This window comes from Lissotriton helveticus, chromosome 4_1 (assembly GCF_964261635.1).
Source record: "Lissotriton helveticus chromosome 4_1, aLisHel1.1, whole genome shotgun sequence".
Taxonomy (NCBI): domain Eukaryota; kingdom Metazoa; phylum Chordata; class Amphibia; order Caudata; family Salamandridae; genus Lissotriton; species Lissotriton helveticus.
Genome location: NC_136063.1, coordinates 81,648,199 through 81,667,126, shown reverse-complemented (window position 1 = coordinate 81,667,126; position 18,928 = coordinate 81,648,199). Strand labels below are relative to the sequence as shown.

The 18,928-nt window shown below is 52.8% G+C and overlaps 3 protein-coding genes across 3 annotated transcripts; 1 reads left to right on the top strand and 2 right to left on the bottom strand.

The window, feature by feature from the left end:
- The first annotated feature begins 4,126 nt into the window (after positions 1–4,126).
- LOC144827891 (histone H2B 1.2-like) lies at positions 4,127–4,507 on the top strand. The gene has a single exon (XM_078686052.1). The coding sequence runs from the start codon at positions 4,127–4,129 to the stop codon at positions 4,505–4,507; it is 381 nt and encodes a 126-aa protein (XP_078542178.1).
- A 948-nt stretch (positions 4,508–5,455) lies between these two features.
- LOC144826995 (histone H3) lies at positions 5,456–5,926 on the bottom strand. The gene has a single exon (XM_078685457.1). The coding sequence runs from the start codon at positions 5,864–5,866 to the stop codon at positions 5,456–5,458; it is 411 nt and encodes a 136-aa protein (XP_078541583.1). The 5' UTR covers positions 5,867–5,926.
- An 814-nt stretch (positions 5,927–6,740) lies between these two features.
- On the bottom strand, positions 6,741–7,435 carry LOC144826994 (histone H1.3-like). Its single transcript, XM_078685456.1, has one exon. The coding sequence runs from the start codon at positions 7,433–7,435 to the stop codon at positions 6,791–6,793; it is 645 nt and encodes a 214-aa protein (XP_078541582.1). The 3' UTR covers positions 6,741–6,790.
- Between the last annotated feature and the right edge of the window lie 11,493 nt (positions 7,436–18,928).

Below are 18,928 nucleotides of genomic sequence, written 5' to 3'. Positions count from 1 at the left end.
CCCTTGAACCTAGAGTTATTTGAAGAAGAAAAAAAAATTGTATGTGTATATATTTTTTTTTATTTATTTATTTTGGACCACCTTCAGCTTAGGGGGAAAACCTGAAGTTTTACCCGGATCGGAGCTCCACATCCTCGGGTAGAAACAGTGACGTTGTCCCCTTGAACCTCAAGTTAGTTAAAAAAAAAAAAAAAGTTTAGTTTTCTTTTTTTTTTGCCGACCTCCGGCTAAGGGGGAAAACCCGAAATTGTACCCGGATCGGAGCTCCCCAGCCCTGGGTAGAACAAGTGACTTTGTCCCCTTGAACCTAAGGAGACAGTAAAAAAAAAAAGTATATATAGTTTTTTTTGTTTTTTTTGCCGACCTCCAGCTAAGGGGGAAAACCGGAAATGTTACCCGAATCGGAGCTCACCAGCTCTGGGTAGGAAAAGTGACTTTGTCCCCTAGAACCTAAAGAGTTAGTAAAAAAATTTAAAAATGAGAATATATATATATTTTTTTTTTTTGACGACCTCCAGCTAAGGGGGAAATGTGGAAATTGTACCCGAATCAGAGCTCACCAGCCATGGCTAGAAACATGGCTTGAACATAAAGTTAGAAAAAAAGTGTATGTATCGTTTTTTTTTTTTGCCGACCTCCAGCTAAGGGGGAAATGCGGAAATTTTACCCGAATCGGAGCTCACCAGCCCTGGGTAGAAGTGGTGCCCACGTCCCCTTGAACCAAAATGTCCACACACAAAAAAGAAAAATACTGAAACCGCTGTTTAAAGGCCCAGAGGGACCCGTAAACGGACATGGTGGTTCACCACACAATTTCGGATCCCACACCCTCTTCCTATAGGCCTGCATGGGAACCCTACTTTATCGACTATTAAGCCCCAGGGCTTACAGCTCCTGGGTGGAAGACAAAGTTGGAGATAGCACGGCCGTTCCGCCGCCCAGCCATCTGGTCGCCGTAGCTGACTGGGCTATCTGGTCGCCGACCAGATGGCCCAGTGATCTGCGGCGACCAGATGGCCGGGCGGCGAAATGGCCGCGCTAACTCCAACTTTGTCTCCCAGCCAGGCGCTGTAAGCCCCCACTACGTGGGGGGCTTAATAGTCGGTGAACTGCGTGACTCGTGGGGCCCTGAGCCGGGCTAAACCCACCGTAGGTCCCCAGTCCAGGGCTCCATGATGGCAGGCCCCTGGACCGGGCTGAACCTGCCTTATCTCCCCTGTGAAGGACTCCAGGATAACGTGACCCTGGGACGGGCTAAACACCAATTAGGTCCCCAGGCCAGGGCTCCGTGATGGCAGGCCCCTGGACCGGGCTGAACCTACCTTAGGTCCCCAGTCCAGGGCTCCATGATGGCAGGCCCCTGGACCGGGCTGAACCCACCTTCGGTCCCCAGACAAGGGCTCCATGATGGCGGGCCCCTGGGCCGGGCTAAACCCACCGTAGGTCCCCAGTCCAGGGCTCCATGATGGCAGGCCCCTGGACCGGGCTGAACCCACCTTATGTCCCCAGTCCAGGCTCCATTATGGCGGGCCCCTGGGCCGGGCTAAACCTGCCTTATCTCCCCAGTGAAGGGCTCCAGGCTAACGGGACCCTGGGACGGGCTAAACACGCCTTAGGTCCCCAGGCAAGGGCTCCATGATGGCGGGTCCCTGGTCCGGGCTAAACCCACCGTAGGTCCCCAGGCAAGGGCTCCATGATGGCGGGCCACTGGTCCGAGCTAAACCCACCGTAGGTCCCCTGTCAAGGGCTCCATGATGGCGGGCCCCTGGGCCGGGCTAAACCTGCCTTATCTCCCCAGTGAAGGGCTCCAGGATAACGGGACCCTGGGACGGGCTAAGCCCACCATAGGTCCCCAGTCCAGGGCTCCATGATGGCAGGCCCCTGGACCGGGCTGAACCTGCCTTATCTCCCCAGTTAAGGGCTCCATGATGGCAGGCCACTGGACCGGGCTGAACCCACCTTAGGTCCCCAGTCCAGGGCTCCTGGGCCACGGGACAGCGCCCGACATGGTAGGGTGGCACCGGAGCAAATCCCCTCGTATTGGGCTAGCGAGTAGCCGATCCCGGCTCTGCGGCAACAATAGTGCATAGACACAGCTCTCCCATGACATCGTGGTCGGCTCTTAAAAGAGCCTTTGGGTTGGTGTTTTGCGTTATTTTCCGTGGGCAAGTCGAGTGTTTAACCGCCGAATCCGTAGAGGGTGCGGCCCTGGCGCTTCAGGGCATAGACCACATCCATGGCGGTGACGGTCTTCCTCTTGGCGTGCTCGGTGTAGGTGACGGCATCCCGGATCACGTTCTCCAGGAAAACCTTGAGCACCCCGCGGGTCTCCTCGTAGATGAGGCCGGAGATGCGCTTGACTCGCCACGGCGCGCCAGGCGGCGAATGGCCGGCTTGGTGATGCCCTGGATGTTGTCCCGGAGCACCTTGCGGTGCCTCTTGGCGCCGCCTTTGCCGAGCCCCTTCCCTCCTTTGCCGCGTCCAGACATGTTCTCCTCTCGGTGCTGTGAGCAGAAATGAAGTCTCGACCAGCAGCGGCTGCTTATATGGAGGAGCAGCGGACCCGCGCGGGAGCCCTGTGACGATACCCTGTGAGGCGGGAGAGCCCGGCCACGGCCCGCCCTCCGCAGGGAGCGGGGGCTGGAGAGGCCGTTGCCGTTTGAAAAAGAGCGGGCTCCCAGCCCGCCTTTGTTATGGGTTGGCTCAGCAGCTGCCGCCGGTGCGCAGATCACAGTCAAACACACGCAAGCACCTACCTTCCCGGCCCGCCTAAACCTCCCGTTCCTTTCCCCCTCCCAATATGAACAGCCTCGGGCATGTTTTAATGGAGCCCACACACTCACCGACACCACCCCGCTGTGTTTGGCCGCCTGCAACCTAGTAACACTGCCCACATCTCGCTCCCGGCTGGGGCAAGCCTGCACAAGGTGTCCCCCAAAAATGAAAAAAATATACATGTATATATTGATTGAAAAAGAGCGCGCTCCCAGCCCGCCTCTTTGTCAGGGGCTCCCGATCGGGCTCAGCAGCTGCCGCCGGTGCACTGATCACAGTCAAACACGCACACTCCTCCGTTCCAGGCCCCCACTTGTCACCGCGGCCCGCCTAACCCTCGCGTTCGGTGCCCGCTCGGCTGGGGCAAGTCTGCAAAATGTGTCCCTGAATATTCAAATTATACATGTATATACAAAAAAAAAAAAAAAATCAAAAACATTAATATGGTCGGCCTCATGCTAGGCTTTGGGACGGGACAACATTAAAGTGTACGGCCAGAGCTTGGGCATGCCCCCCCTATGAAGCTACGGTGCGGTGCGGGCGCTGCCGCACCTATGAAGCCGCCAGAGTAACACCTCGGCACGGATACGCTCTTTGATGGAGTCTGTGGATGGCCCTGAAAAGAACCTTTGTGTTTAGGGTGTGTTTCCACGGGGGTCTGCGGGCCTTTACTTGCTTGCTTTGCCCTGTGCCTTGTGGCTCTCGGTTTTCTTGGGCAGCAGCACGGCCTGGATGTTGGGCAGGACTCCTCCCTGGGCGATGGTGACTCGGCCCAGCAGCTTGTTCAGCTCCTCGTCGTTGCGGATGGCCAACTGGAGGTGTCTGGGGATGATGCGGGTCTTCTTGTTGTCCCGGGCGGCGTTGCCGGCCAGCTCCAGGATCTCAGCGGTCAGGTACTCCAGCACTGCAGCCAGATAGACGGGGGCACCGGCGCCCACCCTCTCGGCGTAGCTTCCCTTCCGGAGCAGCCTGTGCACACGGCCCACGGGAAACTGGAGCCCGGCTCTGGAAGAGCGTGTCTTGGCCTTGGCGCGGGCCTTTCCTCCCTGCTTTCCTCTTCCAGACATGGCGATCGATCTAGGGTCTCAGTCACACAACAGAGAGAAGAATACTTCTCTTTCTGCTGGACTCGGTAATATAAAGACTTCGAGAGCGTCTGATTGGTTGACAGCTAGGCGCTGACAGTACTTCTCATTGGAGGAGGGCTTAACATAGGAAGTGGGGAGCCTGCCAATGAGAAGAGAGAGCTGGGAAGGAGACTGCTTTGCAGGCCAAGCCCATAAATACAAGTGCCGGGCCCTCCTTCCGTATTTCTTTCGGCTTCACAGCAAGCAGTGAAAGAGCGTCCACCATGCCTGAACCAGCCAAGTCCGCGCCGGCTCCCAAGAAGGGCTCTAAGAAAGCGCTCTCCAAGCCGCCCAAGAAGGACGGGAAGAAGCGCAGGAAAAGCAGGAAGGAAAGCTATGCCATCTACATTTACAAAGTGATGAAGCAGGTGCACCCAGATACCGGCATTTCCTCCAAGGCCATGGGCATCATGAACTCCTTCGTGAACGACATCTTCGAGCGCATCGCTAACGAGTCTTCCAAACTGGCTCTCTACAACTCGCGGCGCACCATCACCTCCCGGGAGATCCAGACCGCAGTCCGCCTTCTGCTGCCCGGAGAGCTGGCCAAGCACGCCGTGTCGGAGGGCACCAAGGCCGTCACCAAGTACACCAGCGCCAAGTAAGGCTTCGAGGCGCATCACCAACAAACACAACGGCTCTTTTAAGGGCCAATCACTTCCTCCTTTTAAGAGCTAATGTGCTTCTGTTATCACTTGAGAAATATGTGTTTTAGAAGGGTAATGTTGAGTGCAGAAAGGCCCGCTCTCACGGGGCTTGCTGCAGACCGAGGGCCGACAGAGCAGGCAACCCGTTTTGCCTCTTTAAATTAACATATTCCTATGAATGAGCCCTCGTTGGGACCAAGTGTCACATAAGCACTGTAACGATGAGGTTAAATAAACCCACTGGGAATTCGCGCATCTGCCCTTGGGCTTATTCTTTTCCATGTATGGGGCGAACAGTGTTTGTGTGAGCCGGTTTAACGTTGTGTTAGTACTTTTAAGACCCTGGGGAACGGCTATAATCCGCCCCGGGGCAAACGTTCCTGAAATCGGACACATGAACCCGATGTACTGGCAGCACAGATGCGCTATAGCGCTGGCTTGTGACCAGCGGATCCCTACACAACCCTCTACCCCCAAATAAGCGCTCTATTAAATGAAGGACACATTTAAGAGGTGTTTGTGCACTGTGAACACGGAGTGCTCCGGTTCCCCCCCAGAGCCGGTATAAGTTGCCCAGTACTCGAGGTACTCTCAGAACCCGACGTACCGGGAGCACAGATGCCCCATAGTGCTGGCTTGTGACCCGCGGATCCCGACCACAACCCTCCACCCAAACAACGCTTTAAAATGAAGGACACATTGGAGAGGTGTTTGTGCACTGTGAACACAGAGTGCTCTGGTTTCTCCAGAGCCGGCGGTATAAGTTGCCCAGTGCTCGAGGTACTCACAGCCCACCCTCCCTAACCTGTAAAACACGTGCCATGACAGATAAGATAAGCTCGTAGGTGACAGGGTGGTGGCCCTTAAAAGAGCCGTTGTGGTGGTTGTCCGGGTCGGTCTGTCGCCTTAGGCCCTCTCGCCTCGGATGCGACGTGCCAGCTGGATGTCCTTGGGCATGATGGTCACCCTCTTGGCGTGGATGGCGCACAGGTTGGTGTCCTCGAAGAGCCCGACCAGGTAGGCCTCGCTGGCCTCCTGCAGGGCCATGACGGCGGAGCTCTGGAAGCGCAGGTCGGTCTTGAAGTCCTGGGCGATCTCCCTCACCAGGCGCTGGAAGGGCAGCTTGCGGATGAGGAGCTCGGTGGACTTCTGGTAGCGGCGGATCTCGCGGAGGGCCACGGTGCCGGGCCGGTAGCGGTGAGGCTTCTTGACGCCGCCGGTGGCAGGCGCGCTCTTGCGGGCAGCCTTGGTGGCCAGCTGCTTGCGGGGCGCTTTGCCGCCGGTGGACTTGCGGGCTGTCTGCTTGGTGCGGGCCATGGCGGGAGCGGTCTCTCTCGGCGAAGGCAGAGAAGAATGGCGTCGAACGGGGAAAGAGCCCTATTTATGTCCTCACAGACGGAGGGCTGCTCTGGTTGGCTGAGGAGACCGCCCCACGTTCGAAAATAGCCCGCGGTGTGCAATGATTGGTTACTGGACTGGAGGCTGCAGCCTAGCTGTCCAATGAGCTGTGGATAAAAGAGAACCCTCCGGTTGGATGATGTAGCCGGAGCCCGCGCCCCGGCCAGCCTTTGTCTCCGTGTCCGTCCATCCGCTGGTGGTCCACCCGACCCCGGTCAGCCGGGAGAGGAGCCCGAGATGTCATGAGCACGCCGCCCTGGAACACTCCCCGTTACCTGCGCTCGATGGAAAGTTCACAATCGTCTGCTTTATGCAGACACTATGTCGAGTTTGCCCGGGTACAGTGAAAGCACCAACACACACACACACACACACGTTAGCACACGTTTATAATAAACTGAGGTCTCATAACTCCCAGACCCCCTTTTACCCGCCCCATGTCACCCTGGAGCACGCAGTGCCCTGCGCTCCATTTAAAGTTCACAATCGTCTGCTTTATGCATACACTATGTCGAGTCTGCCCGGGTACAGTGAAAGCACCGAGACACAAACACGTAAGTATTGCACATGTACTATGAACGGAGGTCTTATAACTCCCGGACCCCCTTGTTTTCTATGTGATAACGATTTCAATCCACTCAGCACCGAAAGAGCCGTTTTATATGGCCAAGATCACACGCAGCACTCGCCTGTGAAACGGTGCGCTGGGATGTTTTGTGCGGTTTATTTTTGGAAAAGTGGGGCATTGGGTGGGTGCAAAGGTGGGGATGAACACGCTCTCTTCTAGACAGGGTGGTGGCCCTTAAAAGAGCCTTTGTGTTTGCAGTGTCTCGGTGCAAGCCCTTACTTCTTCTTGGGTGCTGCCTTTTTGGGCTTGGCTGCTTTGGGCTTGGCTGCCTTGGGTTTGACTACCTTGGCAGGGCTTTTCTTGGCTACTTTGGGCTTCGCCGCCTTGGCTTTCGCTGGGCTCTTGGCAGCCTTCTTGGCGGGGGCAGCCTTGGGCTTCTTGGGGCTCTTGGCTGCCGCCGGCTTCTTGACCTTCTTCGGGCTCTTCTTGACCCCCGCGGGAGCCTTTTTGGGCTTCTTGGCGGCAGGGGCAGCTTTCTTGGCCGCTGGCTTCTTGGTGGCTGTCTTCTTTGCCGCCTTCTTGCCCACCAGCTGCTTCTTGTTCACCTTGAAGGAGCCGGAGGCCCCGGTGCCCTTCAGCTGGGCTAGGGCGCCTTTGCTGACCAGGCTCTTCAGGGAGACCTTTACTCGGCCCTTGTTCTTGTCCGCATCGTAGCCGGCGGCGAGCAGCCCCTTCTTCAGGGCCGACAGGGAGACTCCCTTCCTCTCGGCCGAGGCAGTCACCACCTTCATAATCATGTCGGACACGCTGGGACCGGAAGGCTTCTTGGCCTTGGAGGCCCCCGCTGCTTTCTTCTGCTGCTTCTTCTTGGGGGCGACCTCAGCGGGAGGAGCCGCGACGGCGGGAGCGGTTTCTGCCATTGTAATGCAAGTCTGGGCGCAGGCACGGTCAGAGAACAGAAATGTACCGCCCGAGCCGAGCCCCGTGCATATATAGGGAGGAGCCAGCCCCTGATTGGTCCCGGGGAGAGAGGGCTGTGCGAGGCGCACTCGGCTCCCTGCTCCCAGCTGACTTTTGTGTTTCCTACCATCGGAATAACTAAGTTTTAAAACACAATCACTGAAACACACGCTCCCAGGCACACATGAAAAGAAGCCCAGCTTCAGCCCCTTCCCGCCCCCGCCCCCGTTTCAGCTGCCCCCGTCCTCAGAGGCTCGTAATGCCCCGTGGATCTCTGCCCTCCCCCGATGGCTGACGCCTCCGTGCCTGGAATCCCGGGCCCCGGGCCCCTTTTCCCCGGTCCACCCTCGCGCTCCGAGGCCGGGAGCGGCGGCCCGCGGGCGGGAGGGGCCTCCTGCAGGGAGCGGGCCCTGTGGCGGCGCAGTGGGGCTCCGGGGGCCGCGGGGAACGGGTTCTGGAACTGGCCGAAGTAACACAGGGCTCCGCCGGCCGAGCGCGGGGAGTGGAGACAATGCCCGGGGTCCAGGGGGGCCCTCGCCGCGCGCCTGCACCCTCGGCTGTGGCACCCACGAGTCGGGGGCAGCCGGGGGACTTTCACAAGCAGCGGGGCACGGTCCGGGCTCAGGCATCACCAGGGTGCTGCGCGCTGATAGCTGCACATGCAAGCAGAGGGCATTCACTGCCAAGGGCCGAGCTGGAGGAGACGGGCGCAGACTCAACATCATAAGCACACAGTGGCACGGTGAAGGCAGGCGGCCGAGTTAGGCCTGCATGATTAACGGCACCCCGAGGGAGAGCAGAGGGTGTGAATGCACCTGAAATGGTGACCCCCCCCAGTACCTGCATGGAGGCACTCTGCTGAGCTGCTTTTTTACAGCTGGAGTTAGGTTTTTTACCACTCAGGTGACGTACGTAGAAGGGAACCGACCTTAACAACGCGGTCAAAACACGTGACTATCACTGTTGTAGTGAGCCCGATTGCTGGCGTGGGGACCACTCCTGAATCAAATGGTCTGTCAAGAGAGCGAACAGTGCCCACGAATCAGATTCTGCGCCTGGCAGCCTGATTGAGATCTACTGCTAATTACAGGCTTTCGCTTTGGATGTAGGCAGAGGGAACCAAAAATAAAACACTTCACATAGTCCAAAACGTATATGAACACCATTCACAGTTTCAGATCTTAGCCTTCAGGTACTCTGGCCCATCCCTAGCTTGTCACTGGTATCACTAAAACTGGTGCCTGGGGCCTGGAAACACACCCAAGGCCTTGCAGGTCTTTCCTGATACTGTGAAGGGGTGAAATAAATGTTATTGGGCATGTGAGGTGTTTTGCTTTAACACCTCCATCCAGGGGGATGACCTGAATCCTTACCCTGCGCTGAGCTCCATAACCCTGGGTTGAAGGTGTGACTTCATCCCCTTGAAGCTTAACACCACCACATGTCACAGGTATCAGTAACATTGGTGCCTGGAGGCTGGAAGTAGGCACAAGGCCTTGCAGGCCTTTCCTGATACTGCGAAGGGGTGAAATACAATTTATTGGGCATGTGAAGTGTTTTGCTTTAACACCTCCAGCCAGGGAGGATAACCTAAAATCTTACCCTGCGTTGAGCTCCATAACCCTGGGTAGAAAGTGTGACTTCATCCCCTTGAAGTTTAACACCACCAAATGTCACAGGTATCAGTAAAATTGGTGCCTGGATGCTGGAAGTAGGCCCAAGGCCTTGCAGGCCTTTCCGGATACTGTGAAGGGGTGAAATAGACTTTATTGGGCATGTGGAGTGTTTTGCTTTAACACCTCCAGCCAGTGGTATAACCTGAATTCTTACCCTGCACCGAGCTCCATAACCCTGGGTAGAAGGTGTGACTTCTTCCCCTTGAAGCTTAACACCTCCAAATCTCACAGGTATCAGTAACATTGGTGCCTGGAGGCTGGAAGTAGGCACAAGGCCTTGAAGGCCTTTCCTGATACTGGGAAAGGGTGAAATAAACTGTACTGGGCATGTGAGTTGTTTTGCTTAAACACCTCCAGCCAGGGGGATAACCTACAATCTTACCCTGCGCTGAGCTCCATAACCCTGGGTACAAAGTGTGACTTCATCCCCTTGAAGCTTAACACCACCAAATGTCACAGGTATCAGTAAAATTGGTGCCCGGAAGCTGGAAGTAGGCCCAAGGCCTTGCAGGCCTTTCCTGATACTGTGAAGGGGTGAAATACACTTTATTGGGCATGTGAAGTGTTTTGCTTTAACGCCTCCAGCCAGGGGGATAGCCTGAATGCTTACCCTGCGTTGAGCACCATAACCCTGGGTAGAAGGTGTGACTTCTTCCCCTTGAAGCTTAACACCACCAAATGTCACAGGTGTCAGTAACATTGGTGCCTAGGGGCTGGAAGTAGGCCCAAGGCCTTGCAGGCCTTTCCTGATACTGTGAAGGGGTGAAATAGACTTTATTGGGCATGTGAAGTGTTTTGCTTTAACACCTCAGGCCAGGGGGATAAACTGAAATCTTACCCTGCACTGAGCTCCATAACCCTGGGTAGAAGGTGTGACCTCATCCCCTTGAAGCTTAACAACACCAAATGTCACAGGTATCAGTAACATTGGTGCCTGGAGGCTGGAAGTAGGCCCAAGGCCTTGCAGGCCTTTCCTGATACTGTGAATGGGTGAAATACACATTGTTGTGTATGGTAATTGTTCTATTTTCACGCCTCCAGCCTGGGGAGAAGCATGAAATCTTACCCTGCGTGGAGCTCCATAACCCTGGGTAGAAGGTGCGACTTCATCCCCTTGAAGCTTAACACCACCAAATGTCACAGGTATCAGTGACATTGGTGCCTGGAGGCTGGAAGTAGGCCCAAGGCCTTGCAGGCCTTTCCTGATACTGTGAAGGGGTGACATAGACTTTATTGGGCATGTGAAGTGTTTTGCTTTAACACCTCCAGCCAGGGGGATAACCTGAATTCTTACCCTGCGCTGAGCTCCATAACCCTGGGTAGAAGGTGTGACTTCTTCCCCTTTAAGCTTAACACCACCAAATGTCACAGGTGTCAGTAACATTGGTGCCTGGAGGCTGGATGTAGGCCCAAGGCCTTGCAGGCCTTTCCTGATACTGTGGATGGGTGAAATAGACTTTATTGGGCATGTGAAGTGTTTTGCTTCAACACATCCAGCTAGGGGTGAAAAGCTGAAATCTTACCCTGCGCTGAGCTCCATAACCCTGGGTAAAAGGTGTGACTTCATCCCCTTGAAGCTTAACACCACCAAATGTCACAGGTATCAGTAAAATTAGTGCCTGGAGGCTGGAAGTAGGCACAATGCCTTGCAGGCCTTTCCTGATACTGTGGAGGGGTGAAATAGACTTTATTGGGAATGAGAAGTGTTTTGTTTCAACACATCCAGCTAGGGGTGAAAAGCTGAAATCTTACCCTGCGCTGAGCTCCATAACCCTGGGTAGAAGGTGTGACTTCTTCCCCTTGAAGCTTACCACCACCAAATGTCACAGGTATCAGTAACATTGGTGCCTGGAGGCTGGAAGTAGGCCCAAGGCCTTGCATGCCTTTCCTGATACTGTGAAGGGGTGAAATAGACTTTAATGGGCATGTGGAGTGTTTTGCTTTAACACCTCCAGCCAGGGGGATAACCTGAAATCTTACCCTACGCTGAGCTCCATAACCCTGGGTAAAAGGTGTGACTACATCCCCTTGAAGCTTAACACCACCAAATGTCACAGGTATCAGTACAATTGGTGCCTGCAGGCTGGAAGTAGGCCCAAGGCCTTTCAGGCCTTTCCTGATACTGTAAAAGGGGTGAAATAGACTTTATTGGGCATGTGAAGTGTTTTGCTTTAACACCCCCAGCAAGGGGGACAACCTGAAATCTTACCCTGCGCTGAGCTCCATAACCCTGGGTAGAAGGTGTGACTTCTTCCCCTTGAAGCTTACCACCACCAAATGTCACAGGTATCAGTAACATTGGTGCCTGGAGGCTGGAAGTAGGCACAATGCCTTGCAGGCCTTTCCTGATACTGTGGAGGGGTGAAATAGACTTTATTGGGAATGAAAAGTGTTTTGTTTCAACACATCCAGCTAGGGGTGAAAAGCTGAAATCTTACCCTGCGCTGAGCTCCATAACCCTGAGTAGAAGGTGTGACTTCTTCCCCTTGAAGCTTACCACCACCAAATGTCACAGGTATCAGTAACATTGGTGCCTGGAGGCTGGAAGAAGGCACAATGCTTTGCAGGCCTTTCCTGATACTGTGGAGGGGTGAAATAGACTTTATTGGGAATGAGAAGTGTTTTGCTTCAACACATCCAGCTAGGGGTGAAAAGCTGAAATCTTACCCTGCGCTGAGCTCCATAACCCTGGGTAGAAGGTGTGACTTCATCCACTTGAAGTTTAACACCACCAAATGTCACAGGTATCAGTAAAATTGGTGCCTGGAGGCTGGAAGTAGGCCCAAGGCCTTGCAGGCCTTTCCTGATACTGTGAAGGGGTGAAATAGACTTTATTGGGCATGTGGAGTGTTTTGCTTTAACACCTCCAGCCAGGGGGATAACCTGAAATCTTACCCTACGCTGAGCTCCATAACCCTGGGTAAAAGGTGTGACTACATCCCCTTGAAGCTTAACAGCACCAAATGTCACAGGTATCAGTACAATTGGTGCCTGCAGGCTGGAAGTAGGCCCAAGGCCTTTCAGGCCTTTCCTGATACTGTAAAAGGGGTGAAATAGACTTTATTGGGCATGTGAAGTGTTTTGCTTTAACACCCCCAGCAAGGGGGACAACCTGAAATCTTACCCTGCGCTGAGCTCCATAACCCTGGGTAGAAGGTGTGACTTCATCCCCTTGACGCTTAGCACCTCCAAATGTCACAGGTATCAGTAACATTGGTGCCTGGAGGCTGGAAGAAGGCACAATGCCTTGCAGGCCTTTCCTGATACTGTGGAGGGGTGAAATAGACTTTATTGGGAATGAGAAGTGTTTTGTTTCAACACATCCAGCTAGGGGTGAAAAGCTGAAATCTTACCCTGCGCTGAGCTCCATAACCCTGGGTAGAAGGTGTGACTTCTTCCCCTTGAAGCTTACCACCACCAAATGTCACAGGTATCAGTAACATTGGTGCCTGGAGGCTGGAAGAAGGCACAATGCTTTGCAGGCCTTTCCTGATACTGTGGAGGGGTGAAATAGACTTTATTGGGAATGAGAAGTGTTTTGCTTCAACACATCCAGCTAGGGGTGAAAAGCTGAAATCTTACCCTGCGCTGAGCTCCATAACCCTGGGTAGAAGGTGTGACTTCATCCCCTTGAAGCTTAACACCACCAAATGTCACAGGTATGAGTAACATTGGTGCCTGGAGGCTGGAAGTAGGCCCAAGGCCTTGCATGCCTTTCCTGATACTGTGAAGGGGTGAAATAGACTTTAATGGGCATGTGGAGTGTTTTGCTTTAACGCCTCCAGCCAGGGGGATAACCTAAAATCTTACCCTGCGCTGAGCTCCATAACCCTGGGTAGAAAGTGTGACTTCATCCCCTTGAAGCTTAACACCACCAAATGTCACAGGTATCAGTAAAATTGGTGCCTGGGAGCTGGAAGTAGGCCCAAGGCCTTGCATGCCTTTCCTGATACTGTGGAGGGGTGAAATAGACTTTATTGGGCATGTGGTGTGTTTTGCTTTAACACCTCAAGCCGGGGGGATAACCTGGAATCTTACCCTGCGCTGAGCTCCATAACCCTGGGTAAAAGGTGTGACTTCATCCCCTTGAAGCTTAACACCACCAAATGTCACAGGTATCAGTAACATTGGTGCCTGGAGGCTGGAAGTAGGACCAAGGCCTTGCAGGCCTTTCCTGATACTGTGAAGGGGTGAAATAGACTTTATTGGGCATGTGGAGTGTTTTGCTTTAACACCTCAAGCCAGGGGGATAACCTGAAATCATACCCTGCGCTGAGCTCCATTACCCTGGGTAGAAGGTGTGACTTCATCCCCTTGAAGCTTAACACCACCAAATGTCACAGGTATCAGTACAATTGGTGCCTGCAGGCTGGAAGTAGGCCCAAGGCCTTTCAGGCCTTTCCTGATACTGTGAAGGGGTGAAATAGACTTTATTGGGCATGTGAGGTGTTTTGCTTAAACACCTCCAGCCAGGGGGATAACCTAAAATATTACCCTGCGCTGAGCTTCATAACCCTGGGTAGAAAGTGCGACTTCATCCCCTTGAAGCTTAACACCTCCAAATGTCACAGGTATCAGTGTAATTGGTGCCTGGAGGCTGGAAGTAGGCCCAAGGCCTTGTAGGCCTTTTACTGATACTGTGAAGGGGTGAAATAGACTTTATTGGGCATGTGAAGTGTTTTGCTTTAACACCTCAAGCCAGGGGGATTACCTGGAATCTTACCCTGCGCTGAGCTCCATAACCCTGGGTAAAAGGTGTGACTTCATCCCCTTGAAGCTTAACACCACCAAATGTCACAGGTATCAGTAACATTGGTGCCTGGAGGCTGGAAGTAGGCACAAGGCCTTGCAGGCCTTTCCTGGTACTTTGAAAGGGGTGAAATAGACTTTATTGGGCAAGTGAAGTGTTTTGCTTTAACACCTCAAGCCAGGGCGATAACATGAAATCTTACCCTGCGCTGAGCTCCATAACCCTGGGTAGAAGGTGGGACTTCTTCCCCTTGAAGCTTAACACCACCAAATGTCACAGGTATCAGTAACATTGGTGCCTGGAGGCTGGAAGTAGGCACAAGGCCTTACAGGCCTTTCCTGATACTGTGAAGGGGTGAAATAGACTTTATTGGGCATGTGGAGTGTTTTGCTTTAACACCTCCAGCCAGGGGGATAACCTGAAATCTTACCCTGCCCTGAGCTCCATAACCCTGGGTAGAAGGTGTGGCTTTATCCCCTTGAAGCTGAACACCTCCAAATGTCACAAGTATCACAAGAACAGGTGCCTAGGGGCTGGAAGTAGGCCCAAGGCCTTGCAGGCCTTTCCTGATACTGTGAAGGGGTGAAATAGACTTTATTGGGCATGTGAAGTGTTTTGCTTTAACACCTCAGGCCAGGGGGATAAACTGAAATCTTACCCTGCACTGAGCTCCATAACCCTGGGTAGAAGGTGTGACCTCATCCCCTTGAAGCTTAACAACACCAAATGTCACAGGTATCAGTAACATTGGTGCCTGGAGGCTGGAAGTAGGCCCAAGGCCTTGCAGGCCTTTCCTGATACTGTGAATGGGTGAAATACACATTGTTGTGTATGGTAATTGTTCTATTTTCACGCCTCCAGCCTGGGGAGAAGCATGAAATCTTACCCTGCGTGGAGCTCCATAACCCTGGGTAGAAGGTGCGACTTCATCCCCTTGAAGCTTAACACCACCAAATGTCACAGGTATCAGTGACATTGGTGCCTGGAGGCTGGAAGTAGGCCCAAGGCCTTGCAGGCCTTTCCTGATACTGTGAAGGGGTGACATAGACTTTATTGGGCATGTGAAGTGTTTTGCTTTAACACCTCCAGCCAGGGGGATAACCTGAATTCTTACCCTGCGCTGAGCTCCATAACCCTGGGTAGAAGGTGTGACTTCTTCCCCTTTAAGCTTAACACCACCAAATGTCACAGGTGTCAGTAACATTGGTGCCTGGAGGCTGGATGTAGGCCCAAGGCCTTGCAGGCCTTTCCTGATACTGTGGATGGGTGAAATAGACTTTATTGGGCATGTGAAGTGTTTTGCTTCAACACATCCAGCTAGGGGTGAAAAGCTGAAATCTTACCCTGCGCTGAGCTCCATAACCCTGGGTAAAAGGTGTGACTTCATCCCCTTGAAGCTTAACACCACCAAATGTCACAGGTATCAGTAAAATTAGTGCCTGGAGGCTGGAAGTAGGCACAATGCCTTGCAGGCCTTTCCTGATACTGTGGAGGGGTGAAATAGACTTTATTGGGAATGAGAAGTGTTTTGTTTCAACACATCCAGCTAGGGGTGAAAAGCTGAAATCTTACCCTGCGCTGAGCTCCATAACCCTGGGTAGAAGGTGTGACTTCTTCCCCTTGAAGCTTACCACCACCAAATGTCACAGGTATCAGTAACATTGGTGCCTGGAGGCTGGAAGTAGGCCCAAGGCCTTGCAGGCCTTTCCTGATACTGTGAAGGGGTGAAATAGACTTTAATGGGCATGTGGAGTGTTTTGCTTTAACACCTCCAGCCAGGGGGATAACCTGAAATCTTACCCTACGCTGAGCTCCATAACCCTGGGTAAAAGGTGTGACTACATCCCCTTGAAGCTTAACACCACCAAATGTCACAGGTATCAGTACAATTGGTGCCTGCAGGCTGGAAGTAGGCCCAAGGCCTTTCAGGCCTTTCCTGATACTGTAAAAGGGGTGAAATAGACTTTATTGGGCATGTGAAGTGTTTTGCTTTAACACCCCCAGCAAGGGGGACAACCTGAAATCTTACCCTGCGCTGAGCTCCATAACCCTGGGTAGAAGGTGTGACTTCTTCCCCTTGAAGCTTACCACCACCAAATGTCACAGGTATCAGTAACATTGGTGCCTGGAGGCTGGAAGTAGGCACAATGCCTTGCAGGCCTTTCCTGATACTGTGGAGGGGTGAAATAGACTTTATTGGGAATGAGAAGTGTTTTGTTTCAACACATCCAGCTAGGGGTGAAAAGCTGAAATCTTACCCTGCGCTGAGCTCCATAACCCTGGGTAGAAGGTGTGACTTCTTCCCCTTGAAGCTTACCACCACCAAATGTCACAGGTATCAGTAACATTGGTGCCTGGAGGCTGGAAGAAGGCACAATGCTTTGCAGGCCTTTCCTGATACTGTGGAGGGGTGAAATAGACTTTATTGGGAATGAGAAGTGTTTTGCTTCAACACATCCAGCTAGGGGTGAAAAGCTGAAATCTTACCCTGCGCTGAGCTCCATAACCCTGGGTAGAAGGTGTGACTTCATCCACTTGAAGTTTAACACCACCAAATGTCACAGGTATCAGTAAAATTGGTGCCTGGAGGCTGGAAGTAGGCCCAAGGCCTTGCAGGCCTTTCCTGATACTGTGAAGGGGTGAAATAGACTTTATTGGGCATGTGGAGTGTTTTGCTTTAACACCTCCAGCCAGGGGGATAACCTGAAATCTTACCCTACGCTGAGCTCCATAACCCTGGGTAAAAGGTGTGACTACATCCCCTTGAAGCTTAACAGCACCAAATGTCACAGGTATCAGTACAATTGGTGCCTGCAGGCTGGAAGTAGGCCCAAGGCCTTTCAGGCCTTTCCTGATACTGTAAAAGGGGTGAAATAGACTTTATTGGGCATGTGAAGTGTTTTGCTTTAACACCCCCAGCAAGGGGGACAACCTGAAATCTTACCCTGCGCTGAGCTCCATAACCCTGGGTAGAAGGTGTGACTTCATCCCCTTGACGCTTAGCACCTCCAAATGTCACAGGTATCAGTAACATTGGTGCCTGGAGGCTGGAAGAAGGCACAATGCCTTGCAGGCCTTTCCTGATACTGTGGAGGGGTGAAATAGACTTTATTGGGAATGAGAAGTGTTTTGTTTCAACACATCCAGCTAGGGGTGAAAAGCTGAAATCTTACCCTGCGCTGAGCTCCATAACCCTGGGTAGAAGGTGTGACTTCATCCCCTTGAAGCTTAACACCACCAAATGTCACAGGTATGAGTAACATTGGTGCCTGGAGGCTGGAAGTAGGCCCAAGGCCTTGCATGCCTTTCCTGATACTGTGAAGGGGTGAAATAGACTTTAATGGGCATGTGGAGTGTTTTGCTTTAACGCCTCCAGCCAGGGGGATAACCTAAAATCTTACCCTGCGCTGAGCTCCATAACCCTGGGTAGAAAGTGTGACTTCATCCCCTTGAAGCTTAACACCACCAAATGTCACAGGTATCAGTAAAATTGGTGCCTGGGAGCTGGAAGTAGGCCCAAGGCCTTGCATGCCTTTCCTGATACTGTGGAGGGGTGAAATAGACTTTATTGGGCATGTGGTGTGTTTTGCTTTAACACCTCAAGCCGGGGGGATAACCTGGAATCTTACCCTGCGCTGAGCTCCATAACCCTGGGTAAAAGGTGTGACTTCATCCCCTTGAAGCTTAACACCACCAAATGTCACAGGTATCAGTAACATTGGTGCCTGGAGGCTGGAAGTAGGACCAAGGCCTTGCAGGCCTTTCCTGATACTGTGAAGGGGTGAAATAGACTTTATTGGGCATGTGGAGTGTTTTGCTTTAACACCTCAAGCCAGGGGGATAACCTGAAATCATACCCTGCGCTGAGCTCCATTACCCTGGGTAGAAGGTGTGACTTCATCCCCTTGAAGCTTAACACCACCAAATGTCACAGGTATCAGTACAATTGGTGCCTGCAGGCTGGAAGTAGGCCCAAGGCCTTTCAGGCCTTTCCTGATACTGTGAAGGGGTGAAATAGACTTTATTGGGCATGTGAGGTGTTTTGCTTAAACACCTCCAGCCAGGGGGATAACCTAAAATATTACCCTGCGCTGAGCTTCATAACCCTGGGTAGAAAGTGCGACTTCATCCCCTTGAAGCTTAACACCTCCAAATGTCACAGGTATCAGTGTAATTGGTGCCTGGAGGCTGGAAGTAGGCCCAAGGCCTTGTAGGCCTTTTACTGATACTGTGAAGGGGTGAAATAGACTTTATTGGGCATGTGAAGTGTTTTGCTTTAACACCTCAAGCCAGGGGGATTACCTGGAATCTTACCCTGCGCTGAGCTCCATCACCCTGGGTAAAAGGTGTGACTTCATCCCCTTGAAGCTTAACACCACCAAATGTCACAGGTATCAGTAACATTGGTGCCTGGAGGCTGGAAGTAGGCACAAGGCCTTGCAGGCCTTTCCTGGTACTTTGAAAGGGGTGAAATAGACTTTATTGGGCAAGTGAAGTGTTTTGCTTTAACACCTCAAGCCAGGGCGATAACATGAAATCTTACCCTGCGCTGAGCTCCATAACCCTGGGTAGAAGGTGGGACTTCTTCCCCTTGAAGCTTAACAACACCAAATGTCACAGGTATCAGTAACATTGGTGCCTGGAGGCTGGAAGTAGGCACAAGGCCTTACAGGCCTTTCCTGATACTGTGAAGGGGTGAAATAGACTTTAATGGGCATGTGGAGTGTTTTGCTTTAACACCTCCAGCCAGGGGGATAACCTAAAATCTTACCCTGCGCTGAGCTCCATAACCCTGGGTAGAAGGTGTGACTTCTTCCCCTTGAAGCTTAACACCACCAAAATGTCAAAGGTATCAGTAACATTGGTGCCTGGAGGCCTGAAGTAGGCACAAGGCCTTGCAGGCCTTTCCTGATACTGGGAAAGGGTGAAATACACTGTACTGGGCATGTGAGGTGTTTTGCTTAAACACCTCAAGCCAGGGGGATAACCTGAAATATTACCCTGCGCTGAGCTCCATAACCCTGGGT

What these genes read in the sequence shown, in the direction of transcription:
- LOC144827891 (XM_078686052.1), top strand. Translation starts at nt 4,127, where the DNA reads ATGCCTGAACCAGCCAAGTCCGCGCCGGCTCCCAAGAAGGGCTCTAAG.
- LOC144826994 (XM_078685456.1), bottom strand. Translation starts at nt 7,435, where the DNA reads ATGGCAGAAACCGCTCCCGCCGTCGCGGCTCCTCCCGCTGAGGTCGCC.
- LOC144826995 (XM_078685457.1), bottom strand. Translation starts at nt 5,866, where the DNA reads ATGGCCCGCACCAAGCAGACAGCCCGCAAGTCCACCGGCGGCAAAGCG.